Source organism: Gobio gobio, assembly GCF_949357685.1.
Source record: "Gobio gobio genome assembly, chromosome: 2".
In the NCBI taxonomy this organism is placed as follows: domain Eukaryota; kingdom Metazoa; phylum Chordata; class Actinopteri; order Cypriniformes; family Gobionidae; genus Gobio; species Gobio gobio.
The window spans coordinates 30984155-30998608 of record NC_137098.1 but is presented as its reverse complement, the minus strand read 5'-3'; the positions used below and the strand labels follow the sequence as shown (position 1 = coordinate 30998608).

At 39.0% G+C, this 14454-nt stretch overlaps 1 protein-coding gene across 9 annotated transcripts in view; it reads left to right on the top strand.

Moving 5' to 3' along the window:
- The window catches only part of arhgap36 (Rho GTPase activating protein 36), a 58173-nt gene extending 44549 nt beyond the window's left edge, over positions 1-13624 (top strand). For 4 of the 9 annotated variants that reach the window (XM_079811207.1, XM_079811211.1, XM_079811213.1 and 1 more), the window contains 8 exons: positions 308-363; positions 742-892; positions 1071-1219; positions 3248-3424; positions 4687-4775; positions 8724-8920; positions 10652-10968; positions 11519-12204. In XM_079811207.1, coding sequence (XP_079667333.1) covers positions 308-363; positions 742-892; positions 1071-1219; positions 3248-3424; positions 4687-4775; positions 8724-8920; positions 10652-10968; positions 11519-11590 — 1208 coding nt within the window. In that variant the 3' untranslated portion in view covers positions 11591-12204. Of the gene's footprint in view, positions 1-307; positions 364-741; positions 893-1070; positions 1220-3247; positions 3425-4686; positions 4776-8723; positions 8921-10651; positions 10990-11518 lie in introns of all 9 variants that reach the window. The other 5 variants (XM_079811206.1, XM_079811209.1, XM_079811210.1 and 2 more) reach the window with 2 other exon arrangements.
- Positions 13625-14454: the final 830 nt, after the last annotated feature.

Sequence of the window (14454 nt, the reverse complement as noted above, 5' to 3'; positions counted from 1 at the left end):
TCTGAGTGGTGCACAACCGTGATTTGAAGTTTACCTTTGAGGCATAAGTGATATGCTTATGAACTGTCTGGGTGTAGCAATGCCAACCCAAATACTTTGGAGAATTTTGTTCTTTCCCTGAAATATAAGTGAAATAATTTGAGTACATCCTCAGGCTCATGGTTCATAACACACCCTTGGTTCAAGTTACAAATAGAAGGTCACCCAGATGAGACACCACTCAAAAACAATAAAACAGATATAAAATCAGGACGATGAAATATGAGCCCAGCACTTGTTTACACTCTCTCTCTCCCTCTCTCTCCAGGATTACAAACTTTAGGGATTTTCCGTGTAGGAAGCTCCAAAAAAAGAGTCCGTCAAGTAAGTTTGTTAGTTCCATCTGCTCTCTAGAGCCAGTTTACGCCACTGCATCATACACAACATTTGTCTCTCACATGTGGCATGCGCCCCCTGTCTTTCATATTGATTCTAGCAACACACTGCTGTCAGTATGACACTGACACACTGTTTTATCTGTTTGTGTATTGAAAGTCTCCTTAACAGTGAATGTTTTAGATACTGATCATAGCATGTACAGTGCCTTGTTTTTATAGCTGACCTCAGATTGACTGTGATTTGTGTGTGTGTATATTATGCTGTGTTTATACAGGAACAGGATACATGGGATACTTGAGTCTTGTGTGCGGTGGCAGTTTGTTTGATGATGTTTTATCCCTCTGTATCCTTGTGTGTTTTCAGCTGCGCGAGGACTTTGACATTGGGATAGATGTTGTGTTAGACGAGGAACACAGCGTTCATGACGTGGCTGCGTTACTGAAGGAGTTTCTGAGGGACATGCCTGACCCCCTGTTGCCACGAGAACTCTACCGGGCCTTCCTGCACGCTAACCGTAAGACCATACTTATGTAAAGACAGGCATTCACATATTATTCAACGTTTATTATTATACAGGAATCGGGATGCACAGTTTAACTGTGTAATTCCATGAATATCCATCACACTTGTGATTATTGTATTAGCTGTTATGACATATGCTCACCTTACAACATGTTTTGTTTGTCTCACAGAGTTGAGAAGGGCAGATCAGTTGACATACCTGCAGCAGTTGTTGTACTTGTTGCCACCCTGTAATTGTGACACTCTGCTGAGGCTCTTGACGCTTCTTCATACAGTACAGGAGAACGCAAAAAGCTTCACTGGACCCAACCAGCAGGAGGTATGGTCTGGGTTCTGATCATAGTTGTCATTTATGGTACAGATATTTTTACCAGGGAAAATTTTGTCTCTGTCACTGTATAATGTTAAAATCAATGACAGGAATGTCTGAATTTCAATTAATTAAGTGTGTTATAATGAGTGGTTATGTCATAGCTGGACATTGTTTTTTTTTCTTTTTTTCTGATAGCTGTGTCTAAAGAGACCAATGCAATTCACAGATTACATGTATACATACTGTAACTGTACATACATAGACACACGTTTTATGGGGACTTTCCATTAACATAATGATTTTTATACTGTACAAACAACTGTATATTCTATCCCCTAAACCCTAAACCTACCCATCACAGAAAACTTAAAGGTCCTGTTCTTCGTGATCCCATTTTTCAAACTTTAGTTAGTGTGTAATGTTGCTGTTAGAGCATATATAATACCTGTAAAATTATAAAGCTCAAAGTTCAATGCCAAGCGAGATATTTTATTTAACAGAAGTTCCCTTTCAAAGCCTACAGCGAACGGCCGGTTTGGACTAAATCTCTGTACATCCTGCTTTAATGACATCAGTAGAACAGTTTGTTGACTAACCTCCGCCCACAAGAGTATGCGAAAAAGGGGGCGTGGTCTTGTTGCTCCCGCGTGGATAAGAGGAAGTGTTGCGTTCGGTTGCGTTTGTATAGTTTGTTTGTCGCCATGTCGTCGAGACGCTGTTATTTTCATCCCGGAGTCAAGTCACCTTTGTTTGGCTTTCCCAGGGACGCTGTACTTAGAGATCATTGAGCGCATGCATCCCCGTTATGGTGAGAGGCGTGACCTTTCCGGTAACGTGCGCTCTGCGTGCCCTAAGCTGCTGTCGAATCACAACACGGGAACCGCTGGCACAATCAGAACTCGTTACGTGTTTCTGAAGGAGGGACTTCATAGAACAGGGAAATCTTTCAAGCCGTTTTGAGGACAGTGAAAACAGCGGTATACAGATAAGTAAATTGTGTGAAAAATACTGTGTTTTTTTACACGCGAAACATGAACACATGTTATATTGTACACTGTAAACACAATCAAAGCTTCAAAAAAACACGAAAAACGGGACCTTTAACTGCATTTTTACATTTTCAAAAAGCATCACTAAGTATGATTTATAAGCTGTTTTCCTCATGGGGAGAAAATAATTTCCTCACAAGGATTTTCGATATTGCCATCCTTGTGCCATTCATAATGTAGGGTTTACCAGGACCACACACACACACACACACTGGTTTCTATGTTTTATGGGAACTTTTCATATACGTAATGATTTTTATACTGTACAAACTGTATATTCTAACCCCAACAGAAAGTTTTTTGGGATGGACAGGTTTAGAGGGTAGGGTTAACCCCCTAAAACTACCCATCACAGAAAACGTTCTGCATTTTTACATTTTCAAACCACTTCATTTAGTCTGATTTATAAGCGTACTCATTGCACGTTGGTTCTACTGGTTGTGGTTCTCTTTTCTCTGTCATCTGTTTTATTTTTTTTTTGCGTCAGCATGTTTGTATGCGTGGAATCTTTATCTCCAGAAATACTTTGCAAAGACTGTATGCGTTTAAACAAACAAAAAACACATTCTGCATTCGTTTACAGTATTGCATTAGGGTTTTGCCTATTTGTGACAGCAAAATCTTTAGCAGTGCATTCTGAACAGCTGAAATTCATAAACTGGACACACACTCCAAAAGTCTGGTATATTCCCCTTATATTTTTGAGCTGGAGCTGGATATGAAGGTATTCACCACGGCGCCTTATATACATCCTCTGACATACAGCTGCTAAATAAATAAATAAATAAAAAATATTTCATCCCCTCAGCAGGATAGGAACCAATCCCCTTGTGTAAACCAACAAGCCATTTTCCTGTAACTGACAGTGCCAGATTTAATAATAAACTCAATAAATTATATGACACCCCCACCAGAAATGACTGTCACTATTGGTTGAATCAAATTTTTTAAAATGACATGTTTTTAAATTGGTGTTGTGATTTAGATCTCAGGTAACAAGATGACGGCAGCAAACCTGGCGGTGATCTTTGGGCCCAATCTCCTGCAGAAAGAGAGAGGATCGGAGAGAGAGCTCAGCCCTCAAGCTCTGGGCATAGAGGACAGCACTGCCGTCATCTCCGTCACCCTAATGCTCATCCAGAACCACCAACACCTCTTCATGGTGAGAGAGAAATGAGCGGAGGTGTGGAATGATTAAACGATTAGGTCACTCAAAACATGAAACATGCTGTTCCGAACTCACTTACTTTCTTCTGTGGAACACAAAAGGAGAAATGTAGAAACCTGCTCTTTTCCATCCAATGGAGACTGAAGCTTTCATATTTCAAAAGGTGGTGGCAAACTTTAGAATTTCTCCTTTTCTGTTTAGAATGTGCAAATGATAAAATAATGTTCATTTTTAGGTAAAATAATTATTAAAAAATAAAGTTTCAGTTTTTCTTTAGAAAACAGAACAAATTATAAAATCATAGGTCTGCACAGAGCTTGTAAGATGACTTTGAATTATTTTTATCGAGAATATGAATGTTCATATTTACAATAGAGTGCAAGTGGTGCTCACTACAGAGCCAAATGGCGTCCAGCTCCCCCTCTTAAAGGGTTAGTTCAACCAAAAATGAAAATTCTGAAAAAAATGTATCCAAATTGTTCTTGTCTTCCGTGTGTGCCTCCATGACGCATGCGCGAGAATGACGCAGATCCGGCATTCGGACACATGACCCAGAAGTGATTTGTTTACGAGCAGAGGAAGACGCGCGTATCTAAGCTGTTGAATTCTACATTGATCGTGCTTTAGGTCTCGGCGTAGTTCTCATAATGGGATTAAAGTGTGCATTTCATGGATTCCCGAACCCCGGCGCTACGTCATATTCTCGCGCATGCATCGTGGAGGCACACACGGAAGACAAGAACAAGTTGGATAAAGGTGTTATTTTTATTTTATTTTTTCGCACAAAAACTAATGTCGTCGCATCGTAAAATTATTGTAGAGCCACTGTGGTGAGATAGACTTTGTAACAACGTAAGTGCCTTTTATGGGTCTTGGCAGTGTAAATGTACTGAATGCCAATGGAGGCCTATCTGAAGCCTTTCTCAGCCATCAGCTTTCAACTAAAATATCTTCATTTGTGTTCCGAATATGAACGGAGGTCTTACGTGTGTCGAACGACATGAGGGTGAGTAATTAATGACAGAATTTTCATTTTTGGGTGAACTAACCCTGTGCCTAGCCCAGTTCCATCTCTTTTGATCTAATGGGTGGAGGGCTATTGGTAGGGTTAGGGTGTGGTTGGACCTTCTAGCTCCACCTATTGCTCAAAGATAACATTCAGAGAGGGGGAGCTCCACCACCCATTGACTCTGCAGTGAACAGTCTCTCATATAGTGAGCATTAGCTGAATGAGTGTTTTTTTATTTCATGTGCAGGTGTCTGCTGAGCTGCAGCAGGAGGTGCTCATGAGCCTCATTCAGACGGACCCTGACGTCATTGACTATCTGTTGCGCAGGAAACTCAGGTCAGCTTTCCCTAATAATAAATACTAATCTAATAAAAGATGAATAATTATTATACTACGGGGCCGTTGAATGCTTGAATCTGATTGGTTGATGAACGTTCTGAGGTGTGCAATTATTTTCTGGGAGACGCACAGCGAACGTAGTTCCAGGCAGCTCTTGACCGCATTACAGTTCCATATCACTTCGCATAGTTAACTGTAATAACGGAAATTACAGGACTAAAAAAAAACACCATGACAGACGATTTTCCTAAAGTTAATTTTAATATTTACGGGAACTATAAAACGTTCAACAAATGGGCGGCAGGAGTATTAGACGGTCCAGATAGAAGAACAACATAAACGGAAGCGGACATCAAAGACAGCCGGCAACAACAAAAGACATAAAATGATTAGCGAAGAACAGCTAGACATACTCGAGGGAGAAAAACACGAAGAAAACACCAAAAAAACAACAGCTTGGGCAGTTAATGTGTTTAACGACTGGCTTAAAGCCAAAAATACGTCTCTGGATGAGGTAGAGAGAGAGGGGGCATCCACTTTAAATACCCTGCTGCGAGCTTTCTATGCCACTGTCCGAAACGCATCCGGCGCAGAGTATTCAGTGTCAAGTTTTATTTCCCTTAGAGCTGGACTGAACCGCTATATATCCAAATACAACATCATTGGTCAATCGGAATTTAAGTCATCCAACGACGTATTCAGGGCCGTCCTCAAAAAGTTTCGAAAGGCTGGGAAAGACGTCAGTACTCATCATCCTCCCATCTCCACTGCTGAAATACAGCGCATTCGTCACTCTCCGTATCTGTCACCAGACACAGCAGCCGGACTGGTTCGCAAGGTCTGGTTTGACATTCAGCTGAACCTGGCGAGGAGGGGGCGTGAGGGAAATCGAGAGTTAAGACAGCATTCATTCGTTATTAAAAAAGATGAAAATGGAGGTGAATTTGTTTGCTTGTCTTATAATGCAGAAACAAAAAAACACAAAAAGCCCAACGATCCCAAAAAAGACTGTTACCGAGGATTCATGTCTGCCAACACAAGTGACCCCCTTTGCCCAGTTAAAAGCTTCAAAAAGTACCTCACTAAATGCCCACCTGATGCCACATCCTTCTATCTTCATCCTCTGAAAGCGACACAGGAGGAGCTTGACAGGCGAGAGTTCTGGTATTCTCACGAACCCATGGGTGTGAACTACCTCGGAAATATGCTTCCTTGCATCTGCGAGGCAGTGGGGTTATCCAAAAGATACACCAACCATTCATTAAGAAGCACAGCAGTTCAAATACTGTCTGAAGCAGGGCTGGAGAGCAGGCAAATCATGTCTGTCACAGGGCACAAGTGTGAAACAAGCCTGAGAAGCTACTGGGCACCTTCAGCAGAAGAAAGAAAACAATGGAGCCTGATCCTCTCAGGAAATGAAAATTCAAACGCCACAGAAAATCAAGGCCGGGACCAACAGGAAAAGACAATCTCCACTACACAGCTCCCTGCGCTTGATCTGCCATTTTCGATGTCTAATTTTACAATTAACGGAAGCGTGCAGTTTAATTTCAATAAATAAAACATGTAGGTCTAGATAAATAAAGTTGTAGCATGAATCAAAAAGTAAATGTAATACAGCTGGTAGCCCTGCTGCATGATTTTTTCCCCGTTATTATTGCAGGTACAACAAATAATATAGATATGCCTAAGGCCTTTTGTGTTTCATTCATTTTTGCAAAAAAAAAACAAGCAAAAAAACAGAAAATGCAACGATTTAATAATAATTAAATTAATATATATACATTCACAAGCTTTTCGGTCTCATTACTGCAATCACATGTGCTCGCACACATACACTACAGTTTGCACAAAAAGGTGTTTTCAGCGCTGACCTGACGATTTGATCAGTTAGCCTATAGGCCTATATAGTGTAGCAACTTAATGTCTACATTGTCTACACATGACATTTTTTCCACTATAGCGAGGTAATAACAACGCTGTTTAGAGACGCACAGAGGTAGCCTCTCTCTCTCTCTCTCTCTCTCTCTCTCTCTCTCTCTCTCTCTCTCTCTCGCTCTCTTTCGGAACTAGCAAAAGAGCCGTTGGATGAGTGGCCGTTACACCTCGGGTGTGCATTATCATTCTAATAATTGAACGGGCCGTCGTCAATTATTCCTTACATATGAGATTTTAATAATAGAGCAATAGTCGGGTTCCGGAAGAAAAAAATAATTCATTTTTTTTCCAAAGGTGAATTCATATTTAACAATAACCTTTAAAGACATATCTACTGTGAACTATGAGTTTTTTAATAGTAAATGTTTTTGTTGAAGCCATTGTCCCCCCCCCCCCGTTTTACCCTGTTTTACCTTGTTTTTGCGGAATTCAATGATTCTGCGAAGAAATCAAGAGAATCGCGACAAGCTAATTGCTCCAAAACAACATTTTAGCGCCCACCCACCCACATGAAACACTGCGAATGATGTAATCTGATTGTTAAATCATGACTGTTTCCAGGTCCACGCCTCCACTCCGTTTCAAGTGAGAAAACAACAGCCTCAACAACCGTTTATTAGCTTAGAGTTTTACCTTTGTTTTTTGTCAGAATTTCAAATACTTTTTTGCTTCAAATCAAAGTTTGTAATGTTGCAATTTACCTCGTAGATAGTTGGTTTGATCCATGCCTTTAATGCTTTAATGAAGACTTTTTAAAACTCCATGTTGGAAAAAATGAATGGGAAAAATACTTCCGGAAAACAAAGGGCACTGTTGCACTCTATAATGTAACTTATGCTGCCTTCATGTGCTCTCGGAATTATCGTAAATACGAGTTTCCTAGGTAAAAAATGCACATGAACGCACTCCACTTTCGAAATTTTAATGGGATGAGCTCGTAATCTCGACTTCAGAAGTGGGAATTATCAAATTTCCGATAGCACGTGAAGGCAGCATTAACCTTAAGAATTTCTACCTAGAATTGCATTCTTTATCTTTTGCTTTTTGAAGATTTTTATCCAAAAACCACTAGAACAATGTTATACTGTATATTTTGTTGACTTGTGTACTTGCATTATCCCAAATGTTTCCAAGAATGTTTAAATCCAGAGAAATAAGCAATTTTAACCAGGACACGGACAGTGTCCTTGCGTCGCCTATCAATGACAACATACCCGCGTTACCCTCGATTTCCGAGGTTTTATTTAGTAGAATCCATGGAAACACCAAAGACGCTTTAATATATTATGTGTTTTATTAGACATGTGGATACATTAATTGACAGAAAACTAATAATTTTTATATAGCTCAACATAGTTAGTCTTATTGTTTAAATCTTGTTTTCTTGATTTACCGCAAGTACCATGTTTTACCATGCCTAATATTGATCTAGCTTACTGCAGTGTGCAACAAGTGTCCTATAGTAGCCGCCGAGTGAACGTACAGAGTAGCATTATAGCAACTTTCAACTCACTCAAATGTATTTAATATGATAAAATCAGCAGTGCGTTACCACACATACACATGAGCAGAAGCGGTAATCTGCGGCATAATAAAAGCCCCACTGCTCCCGAGCCGTGTGTCGTGCTTGTCTCTCATTAGCAATCGCCCCAGCGGCCTTGTTCCGCTCCAATGTCTTTCAGCTCCACCCTGATTCATACTACAGTAACGTTAATAAATCTTTAATACATTAGCTCATCCATGAATATTTCTGCCCAAGTCCCGTCTGATTCTTTTCCACCGCTGTAAAGGTGAAGACTACAACTCCCATGATTCCGTGAAATCAAGGCCTCATCAAGCTACGCCTTTGTGAGCGATCTCTCGTGGCGAAAATGACATGGTGCCTTTAACTTAGAGGACAGACTTGCATAACACTTTAAAAAGTGTTGTTATGTGTACATGGTTAATGAGTTAAATACTACCAGACTGTGCATTTGTTTTCCTCACATCTCTCCTTTGTGACAGCAGTGGTAGCAGCCTGACAATGGAGACGGACTCTGGAGGACGCAGGGACACACAGGCATCTCTGGACTCTGTGGGTCAGTCCAGTGATGACCTTTCATCCCTGGAGCCACTGTGTCCTCTTTATTCCGAGACATCGGCGATAGGAAGTCTGAGCAGTGAGGTCTTCCTCAATGTTCTTCATCTTAACACTAACAGGAAACGTGAGTAGTGCAGCGTTCTTCAAAACGAGGTCTTTTGGGATTTAAATATGTTTTCTCCCTAAATTTAAATTATGAAATGATTATCTATACTACCTTTCAAAGGTTGGGATAACATTTTTGTTTATATTTAAAAAATGTATTTATTCCTGTGATGGCAAAGCTGTATTTTCAGCATCATTCCTCCAGTCTTCAGTGTCACATGATCCCCAGAAATCATTCTAATATGCTGATTTGCTGCCCAAGAAAGATTTCGGTAACACGTTATTTTAGGGTTCAATTCTCACTATTAACTAGTTGCTTATTAGCTTGCATATTACTAGGATATTGGCTGTTTATTAGTACTTATAAAGCACTTATTAATGCCTTACTATGCATGACTTTATTTTACATCCCTTAATCCTACCCATACCTAAATACTACAAAAACTACCTTACTAACTATTAATAAATAAGCAAAAGTCGTAGTTAAAGGTGTCATTAACTGGCTTTTTTAAAAAATGTTATACTGTTATACTGAGGTCAACTTATGATGTTTGCGTGGTTTTTACATTCAGAAACATCATAATGAATAAGTAATAGGCTATTTTCTGCACTGGTTTTGAGGCTCTCTGAAAAACGATCGGTTTTGATGGCCGTGCCGCACTGAAGACTTGGAAGTAAACGCTCACGGTGTTTTGCATATTTAATGAGCTTCAGCTCCCTCAGTACATGTGGTGATTGTTTTGAAAGTAGCTGGGGAAACACTCACAGGACTCTCATCTCTCATCTCTCATCCACCTGCGATTGATTGGGATGTTATTTCTGTATCATTTCGCCCAATCATCAGTGAATATAACCGTGAACCGTACACACACACACACACACACGTGCGCGCAAGAAAGGTGATAGCCCGTCTGAAAAACACACAACCCTGGACTTTGGGCTTTGCGAGCTGGCGTTACAAGTCTGAGTCTGATCACGAATAAACCAATAACACCTTCTCCAGCCTGTGACCGCGTGCTAAGCTATGTAATCAATAGATATCTAACGATCTGTAACAATGCAATACTAACACATATAAAACACATGTTTTACTCACATAAGTGTGTTGCACCATTCCTGTCGGATCCAATATAGAACGCACAGCATTGTGTTTTAATCTCAATCTGTCTGCAAATCCAGTCTCGACCACCATCTTATTTACAATCGATTCCGCGGTGAAATGAAGCGAACAAACGCGCAATGTCTTACGCTCGTGAGCTGGAACCGTCATGTTTATTGCTCGACCCATTTAGCTCCACGAGTCGGTGGGTGGGCTTGAGGCGGTGCTTCTGCATCCTATTACGTCAGTGGTCGACATATTCTGAGAGCTCTCGTTTTCTTGGCCTGGTGTCTATAAAAGCTTTTCTTTGACTAACAAGGACGTTTTCAGCTCTGAAACTTTCAGGATATTCTTATATCACAATTAACTTTTATGTACCAAAGGCTCAAAGGAAAGTTGATTTCTCAATTCATCACCCATTTAATAGTGAATGTCTTCCCCATACTAAGGTGTTATCAAGATTTCTTATCAATGTTGAACATTTTTTTCTTTCATTTCAGGAAGTGTCTTGACTGTCATTTTCATGATCAATTTAATGCATCCTTTGCTGAATGTGTTAAACTCTTTAAAAAAAAAAATCTTACTGACCCTAAACATTTGAACGGTAGTGTGCGAAAATGAATGCATTGTCTTCTATTCTTTGCATAACAGGCTCCTCTGAGGTTCCACCCAAGTCCATCGGTAAAATGAGGCAGTTTCATTCCCACCACAACCTGCTGAGTCTGGTCCAGTCTTCCGCTAATGCACAGAGTGAGGAGCGAGAGCTCCAGGAGCAGAGGCAAGGCGTTTCAAGACAGACCTGCTCAGAGGAGCGCCTTCATTTCAGTCTGGGGCGACAGGACAGCGGTTCGCAACCACAGAGTCCCAGAGAGAGGGGCATCTGGGTACGACAGAGCTCCAACGCCTCATCCACGACGTCAGACGAGAGCAAGCCGCCAAGCAACTTCTGGGACTTTTTCACTGGCAAGGTGTCAGGCTCAGAGACTATAGTATGACCCATAGATAAACAGATATAGTGTGGGGGTTGTGTATGTGTGAACCGGGAAAATTGCAGTAGATATACACACAGAAATAATATATCTGTGGACACTATACTGTTTATATAATATAATCTCTAGAACAAGAAAACACTAGATTATCAAAAGAATTATTATAAACCTGCCAGAACTACATATATAGCGTAGGCTGTTATCAAACTTTCTGAATAGAAAAAGCAGCTTTTATATACAGCACATGAATCCTTAACATGCACTCATACGAAGCGAAACGTAGCCAAAATAGTCAAAGGCTGGCATACCATATTTTATTTGTTTACATTAGCATTGAAGATCTCTGAAGTCCTTTTCTGATGTATTGGCAGCTGGTCTTCGCCATTATGGAAGCTTTTACATATATTAACAACTTTGACACATTTCCTTTTTTAAATAAAGTGTATATAGTACATTTGGTAGCTTTGAATTCTTTTTATCTGGACTGTATGGATCTGTACCCTTAAATGTTGTACATGTTGCTTTTCAGATACCTGTTGTCAGAAGGAGCCCTTCGCTGCAAAACTTCCTCAACGACCATTCACAGTCTGAGAAAAATTAGGTGGAATGGAAGACTTTCTTTGAAGAATTGGATATTTATGATAACTTTTGACCATTTGGAGAACATTCTCTGAACTCATGGCATCACTGAACCACAAGGGGGTGATATTTACTGGTGTCAACATTACTTTGACATTAAAGTTGCATATGACTGTCCAAATATCTGAAATTGCATCTATTAATGCTGGACTGTGTTGTTTTGGGTTAAAGGCAGGATTTCCACCAATAAGGGTGAAACCGTTTAAAGTGAGCATTACCAGTTCTAGAGCTGGGAGTCTAATACAAACTCTAATCTCACTGTAGTCCCAAATCAACCCACCAATCTCAAATGCAAGACTGATCAAGAAATACACATTAACATAGATGAAATGGCAAAATATCTATTGGACTGTATATTGAGTTGGAGCCAGGCCTTCTTTGCACACAAAGATCAATAGTTTCTCAACTCCTTATTTACTATAAATATTTTTTTTAATTCTTTTAAAAGTATGTATTATCAAGGTGCATTCAGTAGTTATTTAGCGAATGCAGCATTACTGTTCTTTGTGTACTTAAATATTGATGTTACGTGCTATGGAGCTTCCGCCACAAAATAAAAAAGTGACTTTTTATCTGACATTTTTGCTTTCTTTTTCTCACAATTGCAAGTTTATCGCATGATTGTGACGTTTTTTTTTGCAAGACTGTATAACTTGCAACTGCTTGTTTATCTCACAATTCTGAGAAAAAAAGTCAGAATTATGCGATAAATCGCAATTACAGTTTAAAAATTGTATTCCGTAGAATAAAAACAAGCTTCCATAATGTTCCCTACAAGTGCAGAAACTCGATTCTGTAATATAGATAATATTTAGGCAGAGCTGGGTAGTAACTGGTTACATGTAATCTGGATTACGTAATCAGATGCCAAAAATGAAGTACTTGTAATTGCATTATATTACGTTTTAAAATACTTGTATTCAGACTGCAGTTACTTTTTGATTGAATACATCATTACATATTATTCTCACAATGGCAGTCAAATATTCATAATGAATCGATTCTCCATACTACTACTTTAAATTTTACTTTCTAAAAATGCCTATATTGCTTGTATATGTTCAGAAGGTCTTCCAGGTGTGTGGGATTTCACACACAGATCACCCACTAGTCATCCGACGATCACCGAAAACTGAGAGCCACACAGCATTTGATCACTGGATTTACAGAAATCATTTCACTTTAAACAAATCATTTCTCAACATTGCATATCTAACCAACTCCTGATTAACACAATTATTATTTGAATTATCACTCGTTTTCAGTGAGTTTATTTAATCATGCATTAATATATTTGGAACGCCTTTGTCTTTCAAAAACACATTAAAATGTAAAAAATTCACATCATTTCATATTTACATGCAATGCAGGGATTCCTAAACTTTTTCAGCTGCGCTTTGACCTAATATATTTACTCAAAGTACCCCCTGAGATTTTATTTTGTGAGTCAATAATAAAATTAAGTCAATAATAATAAATAATAAAATTAAGTTCATGGTTCTCTGATGTTGGTTAATGGTCACATGACACATTAGTGGAGTTTTATTTTTATTTTAAAATTATTTATCTTAATTTAAAATGTTTATGATTTAATTACTTAATAGCTTTTCATTAAACTCACACACCCCCAGTCTGGGCAACCCTGATGTAATGTAATATTTAATGCACTTCACGTTGTTCACAAAGAATGGAATAGCCCTATATCTTTCTATGGTACAGGATCATTCTACTCAAATCAATGTGAACGACAAGTCAGGTCAAAAGTAGGCTAATCCAAAAGTAGTCAGATTACATTGATTTAAATATGTAATGTAATGGATTACGTTACTAACTACAATTTCTGTAATGTAATTTGTAATCAGTAGCCAATTACTATTCAATTTGTAAGTAATTTACCCATCTCTGTCTATAGGCTATACATCAGTGAGCGCACTCACATTTAGTTGAGACCCTGGATAAATGAATCACAGAAATAAATAAAATGTTTTGTTTTGTTAAGACTACGCTCATGTTATATTTCCCACTTGAATGCTTGACGTCATAAACCCAATTCGGAGGAACGAGTTTTCTGGTTGCACGTGGAGGCAGGTTTTATGTAAATTACACTGGTAATGGTGAGTTTTAGAAAACGGTCTACACAATAATTAATTCCCTTAACTTCCCAATAAAAAGAATCAACGTGGGCATCACTATAGTATTCTCCATCACATCGTTCCACCTTTTGTCTTTGTCGGTCTCCGTCTTCTGGCTTCAGATCTTCTGCATTGTACATCAATGGAATCCGTACATTTAGCGATTCTCCCATTGTCTTCGCTTGTAAAGATAATAAATTCGCATCACCACCATAGACTGTAAAAAAATAGATCACCACTCACCAAAAGATATTACGCTACTATCATATCTACAGATGCAGCGGCCAATGAGCGTCAGGAGGAATATCTTCGTCGTTTCAACACGCCGAGCATCATACACAATTAAGAAAACTTTTTTTGAGTTTTCATTTTATAGAAAGCAATTTTTTGAGTGCAGCCTTCATATCCTGTGTGTACAACATTATATGACTCTTAACATAAACACAAATATATTAATGTACAAAACCTTTTTAATTAGCATCAAACTCCTGAATGCACCTCTGAGACGCATTTCTGCTACATCTATAAACAGGATGAGCATTAGCAAGGACTACCATTTTTAACTTTAGGTGTTTGCAAAATATATTTGTGAAAAGTTTCCTTCCTGAAAGTGATTACATCATGGTACAATCTATGATTGCAAGGTGTTGCCCAGTTCAATGGCATCATAAAGAAACACACAGACCATATGAAC